We start from the raw sequence: 26795 nt of genomic DNA on the forward strand, positions 1-26795 counted from the left end.
GGGATCGTATGTGGAGTAATTTCATTCAGAAAAATGCGGCATCGCTGACGCTCCTCCCACAAACCCCGCTGCGGTTTACTCCAGCTCGTCAATTCTCGTAAATAACCGCAGCAAAAAACGCTCTCCGTCGACTACTGATAAAAAGTGCTTTAGAGGAGGTCGTTTTTCTCATTGATGTGACTATGAGTGGGTCATGGTGGTCGGTCTGAGCTGTGCGCACTGAGCGCAGGCGACTCGGTGCTGTCCATGGTGCTGAGACGCATCAGGATGACTCATCTGGAAAAGTCCTGCAGAACAGACAAAATCAATCTGTATGAGAGCCCCCCCCAAAAAAACATGAATGAAACTTCAACAAAGCAGAGCTAAATATACATCACTCATGCAACAGCAAATGTTGTGATCATTCCTACATGTTGTCACTAGCACTGTAAATAATCTCAAACAGGTTGTACGCAATATTCAAAAGGAGTTCTATGTTTTTATTTCTCATCTTATCAAGAGCGCTGGGTTCACAGAAGCTGTTCTTGCACAAACATTGGTCATGGATGCTCTGGCATGAGGGATGAACTCATACTGGGCTTAACCTCAGACACGTTGATCCCAATTCCAAAATACCAGTTTTGCTTATAACCACTCACTCCTTCCCTTTGTTCACGGCCACCACCATTATACTAAAGCTCCACACTTGCCACCAGACTGGCTGAATGGATTACACAACACAATATGCACAATATAACATCACATCTCACGCTCACTTTAAAGATCTCATGTCATGCCATTTTTCACCTCCATTTGTTCTAAGAACCTCAAAAACATATTTTCCCAAACTCGCCTGAAAGGAATTAATTTCTAAATAATAATCTGTAAGTTATTTTTTTCATTTTTTAAACAACATATATATGTTTTAATTAACACGTGTCACTTCTTTGGTCATTGGTCAAAAACCTCTGTGATGTTTTGTCTTGGTTCTTTTCTCCAAATTGGCATCCCCATGGCAGTGTGCATTTTCTTCTGACACTTAACCTATGTCTTAAAAATCTTGGTTAGGTCATTGCATTGCTGTGCTTCTATTCAAACACTGCATAATCCAGGTACAGAACATGAATGAATAAATACTGTATGTGTAACCATGTGTTTATAAAACGAGGTTAGCTGTCGCAGCGCTGAATCAGTCCTCTGCTCTGACATATCGTCTCTGGTATTTCTGTCATATTATTTAAACGTCTCCCCTTAGTATTTTTATGCATATATAATATATATGTAAAATTGTGCACCTTTTTAGATTCAGACATAATCGTCATTATTGCTACGTTTAGACCTCTGTCGAGACTGTGTCATTGTCTTTGTTTTAGCCCCGTGATGAACTGGCGAGCTTTTCGCACTATATGCAGTAAAAATTGATCTATGCACAATATAAAATACATACATATTAGTGCCTTATGTACAATGTACAAATTAACAACATGAAACATTTCTGATGCAGAGTTAATTATTTACTCTGTAGAGGTTTAAAAACTTTGTAATTGCTTAAATTAGAACAGGTAACACATCTTTGTACGTTACGTAGTGGTTCCCAAACTTTTGTGGATCAAGTACCCCTTCCTCTTATTTCTCAATCAAAGTACCCCCTTTGCCAACTACAACATTTTGCTTAGAAAACAATGTCAAAACAATTATAGAGAATAATGATGGAATGAACGAGTGATGATGAACTTTTTCAAGAATCTGATCTTAAATAAGTGGAAAGAAACAGTATTTAGTGCAATGGTTCTTTTTTGGATGGTGACCCCATTTTGATATCAAATATCAACCCCAAATACATTTGTTTTTCTAGAATGAGTTTTTGATCATGTTTGATCTCAGATATATGATTATTTGTATAGAAAGTATAGAAATACAGTTGTTAAAGATTGTGTTGTTTTAATAATAATAATAATAATAATAATAATAAATAAAACATTTCACATGAGGTCCTGACCCTAAGGTTGGTTGGAAAACACCGATTTTGTGGATCCTGAATAATTTGTCTATAGTTTTTTTGTTTTGGGACCAAGACTGACACTTTATTTGTACATTTTCCACTCTCTCAAGTGCCCCCTGTAGTTACATCGCGTACCCTTAGGAGTACACGTACCCCCATTTGAGAAACACTGCGACACATCGACCTGCATACTTGTGTCACATCTAGCGTTTCTCTATCTATATATCCATCATGTCACTACCCACTGCACTGGCGCTCACCCCCAGTGCAGTGGGTAGTGACACTGCTTCGCCGGTCCTCGTGGTATTCTGCGTGGGTACCACTGCTGTCTAGTCTACGTGGTCGCCCATGGCAACGCATTAGCGCGGGGAAAGTCGTCCCGCTCGAGCCTTATATGGAAATGCTTCCTGTTGAATCTCTTCCTACGTCACAGAGAAGGTGTGGAGCGCAACACTTGTCACGTTCAAACGTATCGATTATACCGTCGGGTCTGAGAAACGTCCCCAATGCAAACTGCGTCCTTTTATCGAACTGATTGAAATCATTGTTACAGGTTTTGATGATGTCATGGTGTAGTGGCATGCAGGTGGTCAGGACTGCAGAGAATCCCCTTTAGATCACACCAGACATAAGAGACGTAGGAGTGGATGAGCCACATTGGTGTGAGAGGAGGATGTTCTGCTGGTGGAATGGAATTTATCCATTCCGATTAAAAAAAAAAGCTGACAAGTGTGTCGTGACTCATGTTCAATGCATCTCTGTGAATGGGTTGTGACTCAGTGCTTTGAACACTTTGAAGGTCTTGTGCTGGCACATTTTGGAGGTTTGTTTGCACCACAGGAACAAATCTGGAAGGGTATTTAACCTGATATGCAAATAATTTTTCAAAAATCTTGTCAAAGTTATCTACCTGCATTAATAATGTAAAGATATGTTAGGCAACATTAAAAATCTTTATCTCCTTCATAAGTTATAAAATGAAAACTAAGGGTGTAACAAATAAAAAAATAAAATAAAAAAATAATTTTTTTTAAAAAGAAATAAAAAACGATTTTTTGCGATATATCGCGGTATTTCACCGCGTGATTATCGTATCGATCCGAAAAATGTCCAAATGGATTTTTTTAAATCACGTTTTTCATAAAGAAAAACATATTTAATTACGTCCGATGCATAAGTTAGCGCAAACGCCCGGTCACTAGGTGTCAGTGAACCACATCAAACCTTGTTAAAATGCTTCACTCCAGTGCATTTTAGCTTGGAAGTTGATTGCACTTTATTTCATAAAACATACTGGGCACTTTTATTGATGTATGTGGTTACTTTTTAAATAATTTAAAAACTTGCCAGAAGCAGGATTTGTTGTAGAAGCAAAAGTTAAGTTTAAAAAAAAAAGAAATAAATTGTATTTCATACCGATTTATAAAGGTGACACTTTTAATCATTGATATCGTGATGTATATCTTATGGTTTAGTATCAGGATATATCGTATCATGCAAGTCATGTATCGTATCGTCATATTCATGGCAATGCACACCTCTAATACAAACATGAAGCCCTATTCCCTTTTCCACAGTTGAAGTTTTCATTAAAGATGTTCCACCTCTAATAAAATATACTTCTTAAACATGTTTTATGGCAAATTGTCAAACCTGAAATGCGTGGTTTGTGGTTATAAATGGAGATCAGATTTATATACAATATTCATATTTAACTTAGCATAGTGACCTAATTATGGATAGAGTTCAGGCTTTTCAAGTATATTTTGGCCATTTGAATTGTGACCTGGAACAATTCCAGAATCAGCCCTTGTACCAGAGACTGAGATCTATTACAGATAGATTTCGTCTGGATTTCCAGGCTACATTAGAATGAGACCATTACAGTAATTTCTAAGGCCATAAGGTGGCAGAAAAGCACAGACATAATTTTATTTAAACTGTAGCATTTCAAAATTGGTAAATTGCTGTATATGTTTGGTTTAAAACACCATCTAAGTATTAATAAGTAAGTACTAAGCACTTATATAGTAACTAAACCCTAATGGTTTGGTTGACTTGTGTCTATAGCTGGAAATTCAAAAAATGTCATGACTACTACAACAGTGCTAGTTCATGATGTCAGAAGTCACCAAAACGTCCCAAAGCTCCATTCTCAGCCAACGGCAAAACTTGATTACAACAGCCGGGTTTCAACCCATAGAGGGCAGTCACTCTTACATTTTCAATAACTTTATAGCCATATTCATTTGTTTTCAGTAAAAAATAGTGGTTTTGGGTTCTTCAGTAACTTTTTATTAGTGGCCTCCAAACTGTTTCAAGGCACAGATCAATGCCAACATGGAGATGGAGGTTCTGCGTGAAAGGCTGCAATCAAAATGAACTTAAAGCTGCGGTATGCAGAATCCTCTCTCTGCTCCGTTTTGAAACCACAACTCGACCTTCGAAAGCTGTGTCATTTGTGGACGCTCTTAGCCGCTTTTTTCTCAACATAGACTAGTGACAAGTGTATGGACTTCATCGTGTGTTATTGACTCTGCATCCAGACTATAAAATTAATTCACCTTGAATAAGCTTTTCTTGGCTTACAAGCGCGTCTGTCATCGCTGTATCTCTGACACCAATGTGTGTGTGGGGCGGAGTCGGACCTTGCACTATGATGGAGGGTCCATGAGGACACACGGCGATCCGTTCTTCCTCAGTGTGTGTGTGCCTTTAAACTGTTGCTTCTCCACCTCGGTTTGCCTTTTTCCTTTTGATTTGCTGTGTAACTGTTGTGTCTAACGCTGTGATGGAGACTTTTGCTGGAACGTAAGTCATTTCACTTTTATTCCCGAGGGTACCTGAACGCGTCTGACTTCAGTGGAGCAGCCAATAGTAACGCTCAAAAACAGCTCATGGAGCACACGTGTTTGTAGAAAGAGCTTTGATTGGCTGACATCCAGATTCTAGGAGCGTGACGCTCCCGGATTTATAAATGTAATTTTCCATGACCAGGAGAAGGAGAATAGATTCACCGTCCACTCAGAACACTTTGATTACAATATTCTCAAAGATCAATATGGATTTTTAACCAAATTACATACCCTAACTGTTGAAGTAATTGTCTAGACTTTAGGATTCGGGTGCATATAAAGTGCGCTGACTTCCCAGAATTTTGCTTTGTTGTGCGACCGTTTTTGAGCAGTTTGCATGATGGTGTAGGGAGGCAAAGTTAGCACCTTTTTAAATCAAATATGAGAACAGACAGCCTTTATAAGTTATAGTTACTGTAATAAGGCCTTGCAGTAAGAGTACTTGTTTCCCTTTCCTTGAAATTCTTCAAAAACTACCATGTTGACCACATTAAGGTTTGTAATTGTTGAAGGATTTGTGTTTAAAGTTTTGTAAAAAAAAAAAATAATACCGAGAGGCTAGACCAAAGCCTATCTTTACATATGACTTAATGTGCATTCACACTGTGTCTGTAGAGATGAGGTGCCAGTCTTTTCAGAGTGGTGTGCATTTCAGGAGGACTGAGGTAGACTAATTTGGTTGCTGGGGAACCGAGTTTTGTATCGCTCATGTTACACAGATCATCATCACTCTTTATTGTCACTCTTGCTACGTCACTTTGGTAGAAACCTTCATGGGGAAACACTAGGAAACTCTTTGAAGGATCTTCTAAAGGCTTTGTGATTTAAAACTTTTGTTTTTAGTGACACACTTCAGGAAACAAGGTTTTGAAGTGTCACTGGCTGGTGTAGGTGTTTCTGTGGCTGTCAGGATGGACCAAACGGGTGTCAAGGTCTTCTTATGCACTTTGGTTCTTCTGGTTGTGGCTCCCTCTGTGTACTCACAGTCAGGTAATGCATAGCCTACATTATTTTACAATTGGCTTCTTATCTTCCTTATCTGAATTAGCTTTTGTCATGACAGAAATGCAAATATTTCTTCTTCCTGTAGTTTGAGTCAGTGTTACTTTTATAACTATCGTTATTTTTGTCAACTGATTGTCAAAATGAAACTATAATTTCGTCAAATGGGAAGAAATCCAATCAGAACTCATGTGATCATGTGGTTTTATCCATTGATCACATCAAATTTGTTCAGGTTGATCAATGCTAATTTAATCTTTTTTTTTTTTTTTTTTAATTGCATAAACTCTCATGCTGTATACTTTATACTTAAGTCGATTATATCTGCAAGAGATTTAGTCGGATAAATTTGTAATACCATTTAGTTGACTAAAACTATAGCCTATAACTGAAATAGTCCTGATGACTACATTTTAACTAAAACTAAGTTGCGTTTTAGTCAAGACCAGGACTAAAACTACATCAAAATTTGCTGTCAAAATGAACACTAGTTGAAGTCTAATATTGACTTTTATTGATCACCTTTATACTTTCTGACTCCAAAGGGGAGTTTTTAGTCGTCTTTCCTTAAGTTTTTTGGACACCTTTGTGTTTGGGTCTAATTTAAGCTAAAACTGATCACTACTTTCCCCCCTTAGATTGTTCCCAGGCCCAGTCATGTGACATGTGCGTGGGAGACTCGATGCTGAACTTGACGGGCTGTGTCTGGAGGCTTTGTCCAGATGGTGACCCACCTGCACACACAGACACAAATGCTGACACCACACACCCAACACGCACACTCTCTGACAGTAATTCAATCACCACATCTGCTGTAACACTAGCTTCACTGGTTTGTAAAACTGTTCTGAATTATTCAGTATTCCAGGAACATGCACAAAAACACGCTCCATGTCTCTGTCTCAGGTAACGATACAGGTAGGTGTGTGACTGATGAGGGCGATAGAGCAGACGATGGCAGAAACTGTAGCTGGACCCGAGTCTCAGAATTGTGCTCAGGTAATAGAGTAAAAATCACAAAAGTTGATGTAAAACCTGTCTTTGTTTTTGTCAATGACTCAGTTAAACATTGTATTTTCCAGTTGTTGAAACTGTTGCTGCGAAGGCAGGTGAAGGTAAATTGAACGGACTGCGTCCACCTCCATTTGCATCACTCAATCATTATTCCTTTGTGGTCTGAATAAAACATTCACAAAAGGTAGCAGTGAACACTTAATCCTAGTTGGTATCGTCTGAAATCGGTCTTTTCCTCCAAGGTGATGGAGGCAATGTCGACACATCATCCCCTCAGTTCTCTCAGGCTAAGTTCGACATGTCCAGCTTCATCGGTGGCGTCATACTTGTGCTGTGTGTGCAGGCAGGCGGCTTTTTTGCCATGCGCTTCCTCAAGTCCAAAGAACAGAGCAGCTACGACCCCATGTGAGTTCATGCACGAGTTCTGCCACGTGTCAGAAGAGTCCTACCAACATGACTGTGGATTATTAGTTGGCACAACAGCAGTTCATAGGAGCAAGATCTGATTTCTCCTCATAAAGTGTTATCTGTCCCTCCACAGAGAACAGCCCCAGTGAAGACAGGACATATGATGGCAAACAGATCGATGCTGAAGACAGCAATGTGATGACTCATTCTCCTCTCTCTCTTTTTGTTTTTGAGCCCCTGTCATATTTGGCGACAAAACCTTCTCTGGCCTTTTTTGAGCGTGTTTCTAAAAATACTTCTTCTGTTGTCAGCAAACACGCTTGACAGTTTGTAGTGTCCGTTTTCAAGTAGCTGATAAGAAACATCAAAGATTTGAAGAGGGAGAGGCAAAAAGGTGAAATAATCTCATGCAGACGGTAGTTCAGACGAGGTTGCCACAAAATTACTTTTGACGTCATAATGTTTTTTTTTTTTTTAGCAAGATCCCCATTTTTTACACCAAAAATAAAACCCTCTTTCTGTCCTTAAATGAAGGACTCTAAATAGTGACACACATAGATAAATAGATCAATAGATAGGTAGGTAGGTAGGTATATATATATAGACAGATAGATGGATAGATGGGTAGGTAGAGAGATAGATAGATAAATGAGTAAGTAGGTAGATTGATGGACGGGTAGGTAGGTAGGTGGATGGATGGGTAAATAGATAGATAGATAGATAGATGGATGGGTAGGTAGATAGATACATATATAGATAAATAGATGGGTAGGTTGATGGGTAGATAGATAGCTAGATAGACGGCAGGTAGATAGATACTGCAGATAGATAGATAGATGGGTAGGTAAATAGATATATGGATGGACGGATAGGTAGGTAGGTGAATGGATAGATGGGTTGGTTGGTAGGTAGATAGATGGGTAGCTTAGTAGGTAGATAGATGGGTAGGTAGGTAGGTAGATAGATGGGTGGGTAGGTAGATAGATGGGTAGGTAGGTCGGTAGATAGATGGGTAGGTTTGTAGGTAGATAGATGGGTAGGTAGGTCGGTAGATAGATGGGCAGGTAGGTAGGTAGATAGATGGGTAGGTTAGTAGGTAGATAGATGGGTAGGTTGGTAGGTAGATAGATGGGTAGGTAGATAGATGGATAGATAGATGGGTAGGTTGGTAGGTAGATAGATGGGTAGGTAGGTAGGTAGATAGATGGGTAGGTAGGTAGGTAGGTAGGTAGATGGGCAGGTTAGTAGGTAGATAGATGGGTAGGTTGGTAGGTAGATAGATGGGTAGGTAGGTAGGTAGATAGATGGGTAGGTTTGTAGGTAGATAGATGGGTAGGTTGGTAGGAAGATAGATGGGTAGGTTGGTAGGTAGATAGATGGGTAGGTTTGTAGGTAGATAGATGGATGGATAGATAGATAGACAGGTAGGTTGATAGATGGATAGATAGATTTTTTGCAACATTTTTTTTGCTATATGTTTAGTCTAAAAATGTCCATACAGTTGTTTATGATGTTTTCTTGAGGCAGAGTTATTTGCCCCTGGCAACAAATGATACTGTCGCTACCATATGACTGGATAAAGGTTCTGACATAAATATAAGGAACTGGAAGCAGGTTTTCAAAGTGTAATGAAGAGAAAAGTGTGTTTGTATTTATTAAACTAATGGTATATTTGTCCACGATGCTGAAAAAGTTAAGGCTTGCAGAACATCCTGGTAGTCAACCAATGGCTCTAGGTTTTTAATATTTATTTAGCTGATGTGTTGCATTACAATAGGACTATAATGATTTGTATTTCTATATGATTGCAATGCTCTAGAATCATGATCTGTTTCTCTCTACAATGATGATTTAATGTTTGGCTTTACTAAATTTACTACATGAGTGCACTTCTTGGGCTTTTTGTTGGTTTGTTGAGATTCATTAGTTTTTTTGTAAGTACAGTAAGTACAGTGCTGTTACAGGAGAGAAAAATTGCATTTTGATTGCCTCGATTTTACAAAACACTTGTTTCCGTGATGCCAGTTAATTTGCTTGGATGAATTATAAATAAACATCAGACTTCTCTCACTCTTATTGTGAGTGTGTGTGTGAGCGCGTGGGTGCACGTGTGTAACTCATTTGCATCCAGAATAGAGGGCAAATCTCAAATAACGAGCTGTAATGAATGCAGAGATCTGTAATTACCTGAGAGAATAAACTGGTTCAACACCAACCTGCACAACAAGTAATTCAATGCTTTTGCACATAAAAAACAACTGTCATTCTTCTTTTTCTCTTCTTTTTGGGTGTCTGTATAAAGAAACCACAGTTTGCAGCACTAATGGAGGCCTTTTCGGGGCTCGGCGGATGCCCGAGTCTCTGTCTGAGCCAGGATCTGCGTGCTTGGGTAAACACACAGAATCAGGCTTCCCAAATGATGAGAGGATGGCTGAGATCCAGCTCTCATAACAAAGGGCTGAGCTGATGAAGGCATCGACTTAGAATGATTTGAAATCTTATTTTTTATTAAAAGAAACCATCATTTTTGCGCATGTCACATTAAAAAAACTAAAGAACAAAAAAGCAAAAATTTAATACTCTTTTGCATTAGTCGTTTGAACCATTGCACAACAAGATTCATGAGCAAATTTTGGTGTGAATGAATTGGACACGTCCTGTACTGAGATGAATTAGTATCAGGGGTCACCAACCTTTCTGAAACTGTGAGCTACTTCATACTGTATAGTCCAAAGGGCTACCAGTTAGAAAAGCACTTCTTAAATACAACATTTTCATGGTTTCACTTTAATTAGATGGTGAGATAATAAGGAAGGCTAGCAGTAACTTAAAAAGGTAGGAAAGTTGAGGTTTCAACATGAAACACTTTATTTCTCCTTAATTTATCTAATTGTTTCATTTTTATAAAATTTTAAAGAAAATCCACCTTGTGTTTTTAAAAAATATATCACAATATACAGTATATATAACATACCACATTTGTCAGTGTTTCAATGAAAACAAACATTTAAATATGGTTAATTAATGTTTTGACAGCGCTTCAAGATGACAATTGTATTTTGCGCTATATGAATAAAGTTGAATTGAATTAATTTAGTACAAAAACTTTATCAGCCGTGTTTAACTTTACTAAGCACTTACTACATCTCTCATATTTTTATTTATCTTCGTGAGTTTGAAGCCCGGAAAGTAAATTGGATTTTAGATGGAGCTCATAGGTGAATAGAGGTCCTGAGGGCCCCCCCAGATGGTCCATGTGGGCTCCCTGGGGCCCACGGGCAGCATGTTGGTGACCCCTGGTATAGATGCTATGGTGTTCCTCACTTTCAGAGATGGGTAGAGTAGCCAAAAATGGTACTCGAGTAAAAGTACTGTTACATGTACATGAAATGTACTTAAGTAAAAGTAGAAGTAGTCATTCCAAATACTTACTTGAGTAAGAGTGAAAAAGTCACAACATCTATTCTTAGAACTTATGTATTCAAATGCTTTGTAAGGAAAACGTGACAAATAAAAGCTCTCTATACCATCCCATCCCCTCTTCAAGCCTTCCCCTCCTCTTGATGCTGAACCTCATTTACCTGTTTACTTTGTATCAGTGTTAATTGTATATGAATAAATGAATTGAAAAACCAAAAATAATTGCTAAAACTTAAGAGTGACATAAGCTCAGGCTTTCCAGGGTGACCTGCATTTTTTGAGGGAAAAGAGCTAGTTTGTGTCAATTAATATTTGACCTGTTTTGGCTGGCAAAGGCTGCAACGCATCACGTAGCTGTTGTTCTTGCGCATCGTGAAAGAAAACATGGGCTCTTTGTGAGGCCAGAGGTGGACAATCTTCTTCAAACTTGTCAATGGCTGCTCATTGTCCGCAATGGTCACATTAATGAGATAGAAAGTGTCTATTAGTACGGTTTGCGTACAGACAACGGCCGATGCTATTGGTACGTTTACCAAAGTACACCTAAGTAGCGTCTTAGGGTTGGGATTAGGGTTAGGTTATAACTCAATATTGCAACAGTTTTTAGGTTTGGGGTTTAAGTTTAAGGTAAGGTTTAGTCTTAGTCACACAACCTAAACTGGCCAATGACTGACCTATCACGTGACCTAAACTGGCAATTGACTGACCTATCACGTGACCTAAACTGGCAATTGACTGACCTATCATGTGACCTAAACTGGCCAATGACTGACCTATCACGTGACCTAAACTGGCAATTGACTGACCTATCATGTGACCTAAACTGGCCAATGACTGACCTATCACGTGACCTAAACTGGCAATTGACTGACCTATCATGTGACCTAAACTGGCCAATGACTGACCTATCACGTGACCTAAACTGGCAATTGACTGACCTATCATGTGACCTAAACTAGCAATTGACTGACCTATCACGTGACCTAAACTGGCCAATGACTGACCTATCACGTGACCTAAACTGGCAATTGACTGACCTATCACGTGACCTAAACTGGCCAATGACTGACCTATCACGTGACCTAAACTGGCAATTGACTGACCTATCACGTGACCTAAACTGGCCAATGACTGACCCATCACATGACCTAAACTGGTCAATGGTTGACCTATCACGTGACCTAAACTGGACAATGACTGATCTATCATGTGACCTAAACTGGCCAATGACTGACCCATCACATGACCTAAACTGGTCAATGGTTGACCTATCACGTGACCTAAACTGGACAATGACTGATCTATCATGTGACCTAAACTGGCCAATGACTGACATATCACGTGACCTAGCCTGGCCAAATAGGGGAGCGGCGTTCGGATAGAATGTCGGTATATTGATACGGCAACCGTACGGATAGCCACTGCCATGAGGATATGCGGATGTTTTGCCACGGGCAGAATTATTGCGTTTGATTGTCAACACTTCATTGGTTGTTCCCTGTTGTATAGGATGAGGCAGGAGAGCCATAGACCAATGACTTGGATGTTTTGGGATACTTCCAATGAAATAGCTTTTCTGAGACCAGGCTATCAACGTTTCCTCGAGAAAAAAAAAAAACTTGATTGACATTAAAAGTAACAAAATCACCGCCCTCGAGTAAAAGTAGAAAATAATAAATCACAAGTAAAAGTAGAAGTAACGGAGTGACTGTAACTCATTACTACCCACCTCTGCTCACTTTATCATTGCATTATAATTATACAACCTCAGTGAGAGACTCATTGGTGTGTTTAACAGGTGTGGACGAACAAGTAGGACATGTTTTATCCCACCTCCATCCAGCACCCATCATGGTGCCATATCCGTGTTTGTGTGAGTCATCGGTCATTCACACACGCACGCACGCACGCACGCACGCGCGCAAGCAAGCACAGCCCCGGGCCTGTGTGGAGGGAGGGCGTGTTTCTCAGTTTGCTCAGCACACACACACACACACACACACAGACGTCGACACTCGCAGAAACGCGCTCGGAAAAAAAGTTTTCCTAAAACTCACCAAACTTTATCCCAGATGGAAGAGGCGGAAGCTGCACAGTGAGGTAACACAGTGTTCACTATAGTCAGAATGATCGTGTGTGTTTGTCGGGAAATGAGACATGTATGTTTTGGATCCAAAGTAGTGACAGGTGTCCGGTCTCTCGCGGTGTGTTGGTGAAGTGGGAAGTGGCACACACACACACACACACACACACACACACAAACACACACACACACATATGAACAAAGATAGACTTTATGACATTAATCAAGAAGAAACAACATTTGCAACAATTAACGCATGATAATTGATATGGGGAAAAAAAAACAAAAACATGAAGTTTCATAAGTTATTGGATCGCGTGAAACCGGTGTGCGCATGTGTCAACTTTGAGTGGTTAAATATCCTGAAGGCAACAAAGTAAAGCACGACATCATCTGTAAACTGTGCAGCAGGTTAACGATGATCCTGTAAGACAACCTTAACCAGCACTTTAACCTTTATTTCTCACTTTTATTCACTATGAAATCTTCCACAAATAGAAGTACCATACATTTGCAAAAACAAACAAAAAAAAAAAAAACCTAAATAAAGACACAATACTGGCCCTGAGTTTGATGCTGTTGGGTGCCTCTATTTTCTATTTTAAATCTGGAGGAGAAATTCCCAAACATTTAATAGTAGCCTACATATAAGTACATTATTAAATGCATCATCACCATGTTCCTAATATTTTATATGTATTTGGAAACAATGACATACAGTGTGTAAATGGTCTCTCCTGTATTCTCAAAGATTAAGAGATAAATGACATATTTTTACCAACATGTATGTATTTGTTTGTTACTTTTGAAAACGGTTTTTGAAAGTATATTGATCGTCACGTTTGTTTGTGTATTCCATAGTGTTCTCAATTTTTGAAGAATCCACTTAAATTTTAAGCCGTTAATTGGTTTTTTGGCCACACATGAGACCATTTAATTTTGGTGACGGTGGGTTCAAGATCAAGGTCAGAAAGCGCAAATTTCTCTATCTTTAGCATGGGGCAAAATTTCTAAAACTCACTTTTGCGGGATGCTGTAAGGCTATGCAACATTTGACGAAACAGGAACCGGATCCGATCCAAATTGCTGACTCAGCGATTTTGACAATTTTTGTCAGTGATGGAAAACGAGCGTTTTTGAAAGTCTGCTCATTTGTTTGTTGGTTTGTTGATTAGCAGGATTAAGTCAAAAGTAATTAACAAAATATGAACCAAAGATAGACCTTTACGTCACGAGGAAGACTCCATGAAATTTTGGATGGGATCCGGTTCAATACACTGATCCATATCTCTTCATAAATTCATAAGCAGTTTGTAATTGACGGATCATAACATTTAAATCTGTTGGGTTGATTCCTCAATTTCCACATCGAGTTTAATCCAGATCGGATCTGGATTTCACATTTTATTGGGATTTTTCAAAGAAAAAAAAGGAGTGCTCATACATTTGTACTAACTGTATGGTTATTAATGGAAATTTTTTATAAGCCTTTAAACGTGTTGATGATCATGGTACCATGATCAGGAGTACTCATCCAGATAATTGCAAATAACTGGCTGAGAGGATATTTGGCGCTTGACGGCGTTTTGCGTTATGTGAATGGTTTTGTTTTACAATTAGTTTCTTATCCAACAAAAATGAGACTATTTCTTCTTCCTGCAGTCGGCATCCGATGTTGACTTCAATAATCGTTTAATTTCTGCCTCCTGATTCCAAAGGCCAGTTTTTTGGGTGATCTTATTTGTATAAATGCTTCAAATTGTATGACACTTAATGCAACACATTGATCAGATCAGGAACATTTTAGATATGTATCTGTTTGTGGAATGTACAGCAGTTAAAGCAGTAAAAGCTATTAGCGTGAGACTTAAACAGCCTATGGTAATTTACTAACATGAAGGCAAACCAACAATAAAAATATTAATTATTAGCTCAAAAGGAACCACAGTAACATGCGGCTGGGGGGGCGTTCTTTGGTTGCAGCGCTCTAAGCTTCCACACAGTTTGTACTGTACATAGCAAGAAATAGATCCATTAGAATATTTTTCCTGGAAAAAAGAAGAGAGTTTGTGTCAATCTCCTCAAATTTGTCTCACGTCTTTTGCTTGTTTTTGCTGTTTTAAGTGTTCAAAAACAAAATGTAATAAGGATTTACTTATACTTTACTGCTTTGTTTGTTAAGCGTACATCATGTTACTATTTTTTTTCTTATTTTTATGACATTCTTCAGTGCTAGCAGAGAGCAGTGCGTGTTGTTGTTAACAATAAACAGGTTTGGTTTATTTATTTAAGGATACATTTCTGACACCTCTCTTTCCCAGAAATGGAGGCGGACTGTGTTGACTCTTCACTTGATCTCAACCACCTGACGGAGGCGGAGCAGTCCTCCATTCTGCAGGTTTTGCAACGAGACTTGGAGCTGCGTCTCCGCGATGAAGGACGCGTAAGGTCAGAGGTGACTATTTGCCATCAGAGGCAACTTCTGACACACAAGCAGGATATTAACAATATTATTAATATTACTAATAGACAAACTGCTTCATCCCTGACAGATGTTGCCATGGTAGTGTAATGTCCTCTGATGAGGAATCAGCATAGATCCTTAACAGGAATGAATGGAAAAAAAAATATATATAAATAAAATGACACATCAATGAGTCCATAAAATAAGTAAACTGTTACTTTTTCACTCTAACCTGGAGTTAAATATTTAGATGGAGCTCATCAGTGACTAGAGCTCCTGAGGCCCCCTCACATGGTCCAGGAGGGCTACCTGGGGCCCACGGGCACCGTGTTGGTGACCCCTGCTGTAGCTCTTCAACAAATGCTGATGTTTCATATGAAGAAGAGGAATATTAAGGATGTGTCCCTTACTTTTGACCTTTTTTAACCACAAATGTATATCCCCATATTTCTTGATTGATTAAACCTAACCTATTCAGATTTTCCTTAGGTCGCGTCTTTTAAAGACTAAAATGTAGAGTTGTGACATGTCGGTTGCGTCGTCAAATGGGAGCATCGGAGGGGAAAATTAGCATTATGTAACATATCAAGCAGCAGCACTTGCAGAATGCAGATCTTTTTCTGTTCTGATCAAATGCTGCAGAGACCTGGAGCAGACAGAGACAGACCCAAAACGTCTGCACTTTTTATCTGGTTCGTGGTTCAGCTTGGAGCGCAGCAAACGCCATCACAATCAGTGCTCGGCCTTCGAACTCGTCCACTCCACCATCCGCCGCAGGAAGACCAAGAGCAGAGGTAGCCCTATACTGCGTGTAATGCTGCTCCATCCTTCCCACTGACACTGGAATATCCCACTGATGGTTCTTGTGGTTGTTGCTATGGTAACAGAGGTGCCCTTGAATACACTGTTCAATGGAGAAGAAGGGGAAACCTCCACTAACCGTGCCTCACCCGAGGCCATGGAGAGATTGCGGGAGGAGAACACGGTGTAAGTGAGAGATTTGTCTGCACACAATTTATTTCATTCCAACTCGTTTTTGCAGTTTTCTGAATATGATTTCAGGTTTCAGAGGAGTTTGAAAACGACAGCTGGTCAGAGAACAAGTAGCGCACCACAGGTTTGTGTTTTCTTTGTTTTGTTCTCAACCTGAAAAAAATTTCTGGATAACCATCAACGTTCTTTATTTGAAGGGTTATCAGCATAGAAGCAGTTCCTTGTCTTCTAAAGGTATGAAGCTTGTTGTATTGCTGTTGTATTACATCGGCAGCTTTACTCTTGATTTAAATTCCTCTTCCTTATGTCCACAGAGAGCGAAAAGAGAAGTAATGGCTACTCTGAGGATCCCGAGGTGACTATATAACACATAGAGTCAGATGACCACAAATAGCAGTGGGAAACACTGCTATTAACTACGCCATTAATTATAACCCATCCCCTGAGTTGGCATTATCGTACTGAATGTATCAATTTACCATGAGTATTCAATCAATAATATGTGGAACCCTAGGCTTTAAAAGATTGCTGTCATCTTCCTGTTTTTATCTCAATGATTAAAGTCAATGAAGTCAATACATAAACATAAAGTCAATATATAAACGATTGACTTCATGTATTTGTTAAACTGAAATATATTTTTGAATTATTGTTAGATTTGACTTTAAGTCTTTTATTTTATATGGGGGTGTTCAGCTGTTAGTGGGTTCAGCATATGTCAATTAACATGTGTGACATCATTATATCAAAGCAGAAGTTGCCATTTGTTGCTAAGTCGTTAATCGATACCAGAGTTATTTTAACGATCATCCAGCGTGGAGTGCACTGTGTGATTTGTATGTTGAGGTCATGTTAACACATTTTTTTTTACAGGTTACTTTAAGAAAGGATGTTAGCCTGGATTGTTACTTTAGTGAACGCTGATCAAACACTAATTGAGTGTTCCTTTACCAAGCTTTATTTGAATAATGTGAGTCGTCAGGAAACAACCGGTCAATGTTTTTTGGTTAATAATTTTTGTTACAACAGTAAATTAAACATGGCTAATTTCTCACAGTGAAAGGCGAATGCATTCTAAGTGCTGTTTTCTGCACATGTGCAGCTCCTGCTAGGTTTTGACAGACTGTCAGTTCCCTTTGCTGCACTAATAGTGAACAGAGATGCAGTTCATTATTTCAGTGGATTTTCCCCCCATTTCCCATTTTTCATGTATGAATACCTTTATCATTAAGTAAGTACATCTTATATATAAAGCGCTTTTCACAGATAAAAATCACCAAGTGCTGTACAAACATTTCAGTTACATTCCATCCAAAGAAACATGAAAAGACGATCACATATAACATGGGAGGACAAGAATGGGAGAACTGTGGGTTGCCATGGGCATGGGAGGCGCCCCGTATTTAGATGAAAAGTGGGAGAACAACAGAAGGAGAGGTGAGGGGGAAAAAGCAGGTTTTAAACTAACTTCCCTATTGGGGAGGAAAGTATAAAACTAGGAAAAAACTTCCTCAGCATACGTGCACCAAAAGCAGAACAGTCACAACAAAAACTTGAGAACATAGCACGTGGGAAGGAGGTGGTGCTGGGGGTGGGTGGGAGGGTAAAGGGAAAGGGGTAGGTGGGGGTTTAGTATGAAGAAAAAAGGATTGCTAGCCGCTGGGGGGCGCGCACGTGCAGCCTCGGTAGGCACTTCACCAATAGGGTTGTGTACAATATCTGGTAAATTTCAACAGGTACTTAAACTCTGAAATTTTGGGAATATTTAAAAATATAAACTTTTCATGGGGGTTTATTTATTGGAATTAACCAAAAATTGGGACTAGATTTAAATAACTGATGCTGATATTTTAGATGATGCTAAAATATGTTTTCCCAACTATTTTCCCTGTTCAGGGCAAACTTACGAAACTAAAATTTCCTGTTATTTTCCACAGAAAGTTTCCAACTTTGAAAGTTCCCGGACTTATCAACCCTAGTTAAAATGTTTCATTTTTCTATGTGGATTATTTTGAGTGGATGTTTAGATATTATCCAATTATTTTTAAAAATACTCACAATTTCAAGTTAATTTCAATAAATAGTCAAAGTTCACCAGAAATGTTCCACCCCTTTGCAACCTTAGTCACAAATGGTGTTTGCATCGGTGTCTGTAACAAGCAGGTATTTTTACAAGATGAAGTTGTTCTATGCTCAACCCTTTTTAAATCCTCTTTGATCTAGTTTTGAGTCTTTAATAATGAACTAGTATGAAATGAAGGCTTTAAAGAGTGACTCAACAGTAAAAGGCGTCACTTACCTCTTCTGTGGTATTTAAACGCTACATACAGTAAGTAATTGGACCAAATGCCCAGAAATCTTATTCAGTTGCTGAAAAGACAGGGTGAGGGAGTACCTTCTGATCCATCTGTGATATTTAATAAAAAGAATGATTTCAACACTGTGTATGAAAGTGTGTGGGTGCCTGTGTTTTGGAGGACTTAGTCGATGGCCACAACGGGGAGTCGGACTCACTGTGCAGCAGCATCACCGACCCTGATCCAATGTCTCTGAAAACCAGCAGCTCCACATGCAGCCTGCATTCTGCTTACATGGTACACACACACGCGCACACACACACACACACACACACACACACACATTCTGATCAACAGGCCATAAAGTGACGTTGGACACTGACTCAGTGTGGCTCCTGCGTACTTCTGTTGCAGATCAGTGGCAGCATGATGAGTATGTTCAGCTCGGGGGACTTTGGGGTGGTGGAAGTGAGAGGCCGTATTCAATACTCATTAGTTTACGACACCCAGAAGGAGGAGCTGCAAGTCATAGTGTACCGCTGTGAGGATATTGCTTCTGCACGCAAGAACCTGTCAGATCCGTAAGTGACGGCACGCGTGGGCAGCACTCACTTAATTACCAGTGTATCATAGTCAGGGTTGGGGTCAAATATAATTGTAATAGCATAGTTAATAAATAATTAAAATGATGAAATTGTAAAAATCTGTTGCAGTTGTAATCATAATTGAATTGTAATTGAGTTCAGATAATTGACTTTTTAATTGTAATTGGCATGGAAATTCTATTAAAAATTCTAATTTACAAATTAAACGCAAACCTTTGGAACAATGTTACAGTTCTATGTCTTACACATGTACGTAGTAAGCAGTATTATTTTTATTTTATCATTTAAAAAAAAAAAAAATCGACGGTATAATGACAGAAAAATGCTCACACGCCCACACTTAAAATATGAATACCAATACTTTTATGATAAGGAAGCCTAACAAGGTAACTAAGAGTTGAGTAACAAATTAAATGAAAGATAATATTTTTTAGTGTATTTTTTTTAAATTTTGATTTGAGACATGGGTCAAACTCACCTGTTATCACAAGAGATGCTAACAGAAAGCTAACTTATGGATTAATGGCTCGGCAATAGTGATTAATTTTAATTGAACTTTAGTAATTAAGAATGTAATTGTAACTGACTATCAGGGGAAAAAATAATAATTGTAACTTTAAAATGCTGGTCACCGTAATTGTAATTGAGTTGTAATTGAACATGGATCATTAAAGACATAATTGTAATTAAAAAAAAATATGATTGACCCCAACTCTAATCATAGTACATCATTTAAACATCGTGTGTGTGTTTTTTTTCTTCACAGATATGTTAAAACTTATCTTTTGCCTGACAAGTCAAATCAGAGTAAGAAGAAAACTTCAGTGAGAAAGAAGACATTAAACCCAGTCTATGATCAGACGCTGCGAGTGAGACACTTTCCATTTCCTTACTCCTCCATGTAGCCTGTGCTACAATGACTCAATGTGATGACTCAAACTTGGGATATGTTTGTTACATAAGTCTTGATTCTATAAAGTTTTACCTGCCCCTTTCCCACCTTAACAAATCTTTCCGTTTCCTGATTCTCATTAAATGTTTTCCAGTATAAAATTCGAACTACTGAACTGCGGAGTCGCACTTTGAACCTCTCTGTGTGGCATGCGCAGCCCCTGGGGAGGAATATATTCCTGGGGGAAGTGGAGGTGTCCCTTGGTCTCTGGGACTGGAATCGAACACAGCCGCTGTGGCAGGATCTGCAGCCACGGGTAGGAGAGATGAAACGCACTCATAATCTCATTAAAAAAAAAAATCTTAAATGTCTCAAATCAATATTTACCTCCAAAAAACACTGCATATCCTGTGTCTGCATCACTTCAGTGCCTGTGAAGCAGCACTTTTGGCTGCTTTGTTTTTGGACACAGGATATGAGGAGTTCTAGTGTGTCTGGTTTAAAGAGAGCTGCAGGAAAGAGAAGACACGCTGTGAATTTCAACTAAGCTTTTACGTAACACTGAGCTCTCCTTCCCTCTGCTATGGGCTTCCTTGGCTTTTTTTTCCCCTTTTCTCACAGATTTATATGAGCCCAGACTCCATCAGCAGTCGAGGTAACATGATGCTCTCCATCAAGTTCATTCCAGATGGGTTTGAGGGTGAGCAGCACACATACAGTACGTTGCATATTATCCTCAATGGAGCCACACTTTTATATCTCGTGCGTGTGCGTGTGAAGGTGGAGGTCTGCCTCTGACAGGAGAGCTTCACATCTGGTTACGGGAGGCTCAAAGTCTTCTGTCCAATAAAGGCGGGGCTATAGACTCCTTTGTTAGGAGGTATGTCAACTCTCGACATGTCTTTTAATTTTAGATTTGGTAATATTTAGGGTAGATGTCAGGGTTGGGGGTCAATTATAATTCTAATCGCGTAATTGATAATTAATTACAATTATTATTGTAATTGTAATTTTAAAAATATGTTATAATTATAATTTAAATGTAATTAAGTTCAGATAATTGACTTTGTAATTGTAATTGGCATGGCAATCTATAAAACTGTCATATATAACAGTTTTATGGGGTTATTTGGTACAGACTGTGATTTTGAGTAATTGAATTTGAACTTTGAAGTAATTAAGAATATATTTGTAATTGATTTTCTGGGGGAAATTATAATTGTAATTAGAAAAATTGCCAATTACCATAATCGTAATTGAACATGGATAATCGAAGACATACTTGTAATTAAAATATGTAATTGACCCCAACTGTAATGGTAAATGTGCAACATTTTTTAGTTCTTTTATACTAAAAAGATGTCGTTCATCCATTTCTTCTTTAAGCTACATCCTCCCAGATGCCAGTCAGCAGAGCGGTCAGAAGACCCGGGTGATGAAACGCTCCTTCAGCCCGACATACAACCACACTATGGTGTACGACGGCCTCCACACCAGCGACCTGAAGGAGGCCTGCGCCGAGCTCACTGTGTGGCAACGAGACGGCCTGAAGACGCACGTCCTGGGAGGAGTACGCCTGAGCTGTGGCACTGGTGAGTCTCCACATCTTTTCACCCTAAACTATATTATTATACAGGGTCCGCACGGTCATAAAATTCCTGGAAAATTTATGGAATTTAAAAATACGATTTTCCAGTCTTGAAAAGTCATGGAATACTTGAACTGTTTGGAAAAGTTTGGGGAAAAAAAGCCTATTTTATTTTACTGTTAAAATATGTTAAACCCCAAAGATGTTAAGCATTTCGAAGTGAAAGTGCTGCATACCGGCAGCATAATTGAGCACAAATCCTCTCTCTGCCTCATTTATAAAACTGTGCACATGTAAGATCACTTCAGCTGGCATACGCTAAAAACCAGGAAATGCATACGCAAAAAAAGATCTTAGCGATTCCAAACTAAGTCATGGAAATTAGGTAAAATATGTTTAAAAATCATTGTGAAAAAAGTGCAGGAACCCTGATTATATTCAGCCGTTGTAGAGAAAGGTAGAGATATTCAGTCAAACTAATCCTATGTTTCAAATGTGATCCTGTTACACAAGCAGCTTTGCAACTGTCAGAGTAAAATAATAGCATTTTGTACAACTGAGTGCTAATCTTTGACTGATGGAATGCAGTAATTACAATCTGTGAAAAGAGCTGCTTATTATTCAGATCAGGACTCTCTCACCTAACTATCATTATAGAAAGCATCTCGTCAGCTTCCCTGCTGCAAGGCGGGGTACAATCGCAGACAAAAACCTGGTCACACCTCAAACCACCCCAAATATTTAAATAAACGTAACATATAAAGTGTCCAAGGACTACACACAGAAACACTTGTCTGTTAGCAGCCCAAAAAAGCACAGGGAGCACATGCAAACTTGACACAGAGGGTGTCCGCAGATCCTTAAAAAGTCTTAAGGCATTACATTTGTGAATCTATAAATAAGGCCTTAATTGTCATTAAAATGTCTTAAATCAATGTTTCAAAAGTCTTCAATTTTAACACATAATAAGTATGATTTTATGATTTTAATTAGTCTCACATTTCAAAATCAATAGTAACATTCTTTTTTTTTTTTAAATATATAAACAACATGTGAAATTGTTAATTTAACGAAACAAAATGTTTTCTTAATGGCTTTCCTTAATGTTTTTTTCATATAAATATGTATTTTTGTTGTTGTTTTATAGATTTCTGGTGATTTTTGTAGTCATCTTGTGTTTTTGGAGTGATTTTGATTATTTTAGTCTGTTTTCTTTTGTATTTTACTGTTGTTTTGTGTTTACTTTTGGGGCCGCCAGTTGCACGTCTGCACTAGACACTAGAAAAAAATTACCCTAACCCATTGTAATTGATGTGGCGTTTCCTCCCCCCACCCCAATTATGTTTTCTGTGAAGTTGGTATTCAATTTAATTTCAAATGGAAATAAAAAAAGTCTTAAAAAGTCTTGAATGAAGCTGTTGGAACCCTGTTTACTGAAAGGTGTGATGCATTCAATTTAACACCGTTTTGTTTTTATGTTAGTATTGCTTGTGCCTATTCTGACCCCATACCATCCTCTGAATAGACAAAATTCTATAATGCTACGTGAACACACATAGAACTAATAAACACCTGAGAGTTAATAAAAACAGTAGTGATCGACCGATTCGCCGGCCGGCCGATTTTTGCGTGTTTTACGTGTATCGGCCGATGTGCGCTGCTGTGTTCACCGATCAACTTTATAAACAGAGCGGCTGCTACAGGCTGTTCCTGTTACCGGAGACAGAGGCTGCAGAGCCCCTCCTCCCACTAGCAGAGTGTGAAGCAATCTCTTCAATCCCAGGCAGGTTTTAATCTTTCAAAGCATCTTTTAACTGTTTAACGTTTAACGTTTGTTGTTCCGTGGGTCTACGTGTTGTGTCGCAGCTGTAGTTAACGAGCAGCTGGCTGGAGGTTTGGCGTGTGTGCGTTTCTTTCCCCCTCTCTCTGCTTCTCTTTAACTTTGAGAAGCAGTTTACTACTTATTTGAATATTTATTCTTGTTAATGTTGATGCAATTTAGAACAGAAACTTGAACAGTTTGTTGCTTAATGCGCATCTGACCTCACGTTATTTTCCTCTGTTCATTTATGTTCTGGGATTGTGTTGGAATGGACTATTATTCATGGTTTCTTTTTGTGTTTAATACTATAATTGTATATCTTTATACTCAATAATCCTGTTAATAAAATATATCTTCAGTCAGGTCAACTTTTGTCAAAGTTATTTTCAGGACAAGGACAAACAGTTCTCTTTCATAATTTCACGAGATGTCTCACTCTATTTTTTACTTGTTCTTGTTTTATTTCCCCTGTTTTTATTGTTTGTTAAATATTTTTTACTTGGTGTCATTCTACCTCACCTTTGTTAATTTCATTAAATGTTGCTTTTTTTTAATTGAGACTTGTACCATTTGTTGTCATCATTGTGTAAATTTTATGATGTAAATTGAGGGAGCAAAAGTAGTATCGGCTCCAAATATCGGCTCAAGAAAATCGGCAGTCCGTATCGGTCATCGGCTAAGGCTGATGGAAAAAAAAAAAATCGGTATCGGCATCGGCCCTAAAAACCCCATATCGGCCGATCCTTAATAACAGCATGAATATATATGATAATATAAAACATCATCTCATACATTGCCCATATGTCTGTTGTAGTAAAACTTATTACTCTATACAGTTTTTATCTACATTTTATTCTTCTTCTTCTTTTCTTTAACTCTCGCTGTCTCACACTTTGTTACGTTCTCCATATAGAACCGACTTTTCTCTCACTGGCATGACAACTATTTCAGACGGTTGTGTCATATCTGACAGTGTTACTGTACACTCCAAAACATTCCTGTTGTGTTTGTTAATAGAGCTTAAGATCTCAGTGCTGCACTGCAAAATAGGTCCAAGTTTCCTCGTGTCAGGAGAGGAGATCAGGCATTTGTTCTGCAATGCAAGTTTGTTATTTGTAGATTTAGCTACAGCATTTGCATTGTGGAATTCCTTTTTCTGTTTGTGTTTCACATGTCGCCATGCCACATACTGTGCATCAGGGTTGGGGTCAATTACATTTTTCAGTTACAATTACGTTTTCAATTACCCACGTTCAATTCCAATTCAATTACTATTACAGTAACCTGCGTTTTTTCCAATTCCAATTCATTCCAATTATTTTTTTATTGTTTTTTTTTAAAAAAAATTATAAATAAATGACCTAATAAAAGTTAACCTTTGCTTGTGTTAGCTTTCTGTTCGCATCTCTTATAATAACTGGTCCTAAATCAGCTGTAAAATACACTAAAAACAAATATTAATTTCTTTCTATCTATTGGTGACCTGGTTAGGCTTCCTAATCAATGAAAATATAGTTGGTTTTTTTTAATGGTGAAATGTGGGAAAGCTTGATACGAAACATGTTTTAATAATTGTTTACTATGTGAAGAAATAGACATAACTGTAACATGGTTCCCCAGTTTTGCCTTAAAGGTGCAGTCCGCAAATCTCAGATCCCTCTCTCCCCCTCCCTCCCCGCTGCTCTCTTGTCTCCAAACTTTCCAAAGTCCCTCCCTCAGAGGAGCTAACAAGCTAACGTCCCAAAGTAAAAACTTCTCTCCTAAGTGTGTGGCTGCAGTTAACATCTCTCTGGGAACGCCTGCACTGTGATTAATGAGCTGTGCGTGTGCATGTGCGTGTGTTTGTGCTGCAGGTCAGAGCTATGGCGAGGCCGTCAGCTGGATGGACTCCACGGCGGAGGAGGTCGCTGTGTGGACCTCGATGATCGATAACCCAAACCACTGGATCGACACCACGCTACCGATCAGAACTAACCTCACAAACCGTTCCAAATGACTCAGGGCTTAAAAACCACATACAGTAAACATGTAACATTTCAAAATACTCTCTTTATATCAGAATGTCTAACCTCTCTCCTGTAATAATGCACACAGACTCACAGAAGCAGTCATAGAAGTGCATTTATTCATGTACTAAGTGTCAATGAGATTATTTATATCTGGATGTGCAACGGGTTTATGTTTCACTTTTTGTTTCTCAGTTATAATTAAGTAGAACAAACATCATTAATGCGAGAATAAATGTCATCGTGGAAGGTTCAAAAGGAGTTCATTTACCTTAAAGGTACAGTCCGCAACTTTCAGATTCCTCTCTCCCCCTCCCTGCTGCTCTCTTGCCCTGCCTCCAAACTTTTCAAAGTCCCTCCCTCAGAGGAGCTAACAAGCTAACGTAAGTCAGACAGTAACATCACAGTAATATAACATGCTCTGTTAAAAGCATATTACTGCTGCGCTTCTCTCTCTCTATGTTCACACACCTCAGCAGCAGCAACAACTCAGTGTCACTTACAGCAGCCCACGCGGAGGCTGCTGCACACACATGAACACATGCACTACAGAGTTCTAGTGTAACAATTACAAATCAAACATAATGTAAATCAAGCAGCAGTAATTACCTTTCAAGCAGAAAAGTCCACAATTCCGTCTTCTACTCCTCCAGACCATACACTGTAAAAAAGACGGTGCTCTGGGAAAGGGGCGGGGCCTGTGAGTAACAGCTGTTAGACAGCTCATCAAACACAATCCTGGCTCTGATTGGTACTTTTTGCGTGGTCGCGGTGCATTCTGGCACTCTGCCAAAGGCTGCAGGAGCAGCAGGGGGACTCAATGAGCCTGTTTTTTTTTTTTTTCACACAAACTACTAGTTTCATGTAAAGCTGTCCTTTCATAGTGACAGCTTTAGCAAATATGACAAAAAGTCACTTTCATAAGAGTTGCAGACTGCACCTTTAAGTAGGATATATCAGTAATCTTTACACCTCTGCAACCTGTTGCATGTTTTTGTGTTGGATGTGGGTTGCCAGGTCCTGCGTACTGTATGCATTTTGTTGTGTCCTCCTTGTCCAGGTCGCCAGCCATGGGGAACCTCATTGAGTCTGTTTTTTTCACACAAACTACTAGTTTTATGTAAAGCTGTCCTTACATAGTCACAGCTTTAGCAAATAGGACAAAAAGTCACTTTTATAAGAGTTGCAGACTGCACCTTTAATCTGACTACCAGATATTTCATAACCTGTCACAATACCTTTATTTTGAAACCGAATCTGTCTCTATTTCCAGAACTTCAGTCTGGCTAATAAGAGGTAAAGGCTTTTTAAATGGTTGGAGATTTCATTAATATGCAAATGTACATTAAAAATGAAGTGTTTTTA

At 38.7% G+C, this 26795-nt stretch overlaps 2 protein-coding genes across 4 annotated transcripts; both read left to right on the forward strand.

Moving 5' to 3' along the window:
• Positions 1 to 4588: 4588 nt before the first annotated feature.
• On the forward strand, positions 4589 to 8186 carry cd164l2 (CD164 sialomucin-like 2). The gene is made up of 6 exons (XM_028460902.1): positions 4589 to 5826; positions 6477 to 6563; positions 6745 to 6837; positions 6921 to 6953; positions 7095 to 7257; positions 7394 to 8186. Exons 1-6 carry the CDS (start codon positions 5748 to 5750, stop codon positions 7407 to 7409), a joined length of 471 nt encoding a protein of 156 aa, XP_028316703.1. The 5' UTR covers positions 4589 to 5747; the 3' UTR covers positions 7410 to 8186.
• Positions 8187 to 12660: 4474 nt separating this feature from the next.
• Positions 12661 to 25852, forward strand: sytl1 (synaptotagmin-like 1). 3 transcript variants are annotated; one of them, XM_028460898.1, is made up of 15 exons: positions 12661 to 12780; positions 15085 to 15211; positions 15870 to 16021; positions 16115 to 16214; positions 16290 to 16344; positions 16418 to 16454; positions 16535 to 16575; positions 18674 to 18814; positions 18932 to 19098; positions 19889 to 19991; positions 20169 to 20330; positions 20636 to 20714; positions 20795 to 20894; positions 21401 to 21606; positions 25278 to 25852. In XM_028460898.1, exons 2-15 carry the CDS (start codon positions 15087 to 15089, stop codon positions 25418 to 25420), a joined length of 1611 nt encoding a protein of 536 aa, XP_028316699.1. In that variant the 5' UTR covers positions 12661 to 12780; positions 15085 to 15086; the 3' UTR covers positions 25421 to 25852. The 3 variants fall into 3 exon arrangements, with proteins under 3 accessions (XP_028316699.1, XP_028316700.1, XP_028316701.1); XM_028460899.1 differs by having other exon boundaries at positions 18698 to 18814; XM_028460900.1 differs by lacking the exon at positions 12661 to 12780 and having other exon boundaries at positions 15083 to 15218.
• The last annotated feature ends 943 nt before the right edge of the window (positions 25853 to 26795 follow it).

This window comes from Gouania willdenowi, chromosome 11, assembly GCF_900634775.1.
Source record: "Gouania willdenowi chromosome 11, fGouWil2.1, whole genome shotgun sequence".
Classification (NCBI taxonomy): Eukaryota; Metazoa; Chordata; class Actinopteri; order Blenniiformes; family Gobiesocidae; genus Gouania; species Gouania willdenowi.

Bases quoted from the DNA above. Each gene is read 5' to 3' on its own strand.
- sytl1 (XM_028460898.1), top strand. From the start codon at position 15,087: ATGGAGGCGGACTGTGTTGACTCTTCACTTGATCTCAACCACCTGACG. The intron at 18,815-18,931 runs GTACACACACAC...CTTCTGTTGCAG, and splicing joins GCCTGCATTCTGCTTACATG to ATCAGTGGCAGCATGATGAG. The intron at 20,715-20,794 runs GTGAGCAGCACA...GTGCGTGTGAAG, and splicing joins CATTCCAGATGGGTTTGAGG to GTGGAGGTCTGCCTCTGACA.
- cd164l2 (XM_028460902.1), top strand. From the start codon at position 5,748: ATGGACCAAACGGGTGTCAAGGTCTTCTTATGCACTTTGGTTCTTCTG. The intron at 5,827-6,476 runs GTAATGCATAGC...TTCCCCCCTTAG, and splicing joins CTCTGTGTACTCACAGTCAG to ATTGTTCCCAGGCCCAGTCA. The intron at 6,564-6,744 runs GTGACCCACCTG...TCTCTGTCTCAG, and splicing joins CTGGAGGCTTTGTCCAGATG to GTAACGATACAGGTAGGTGT.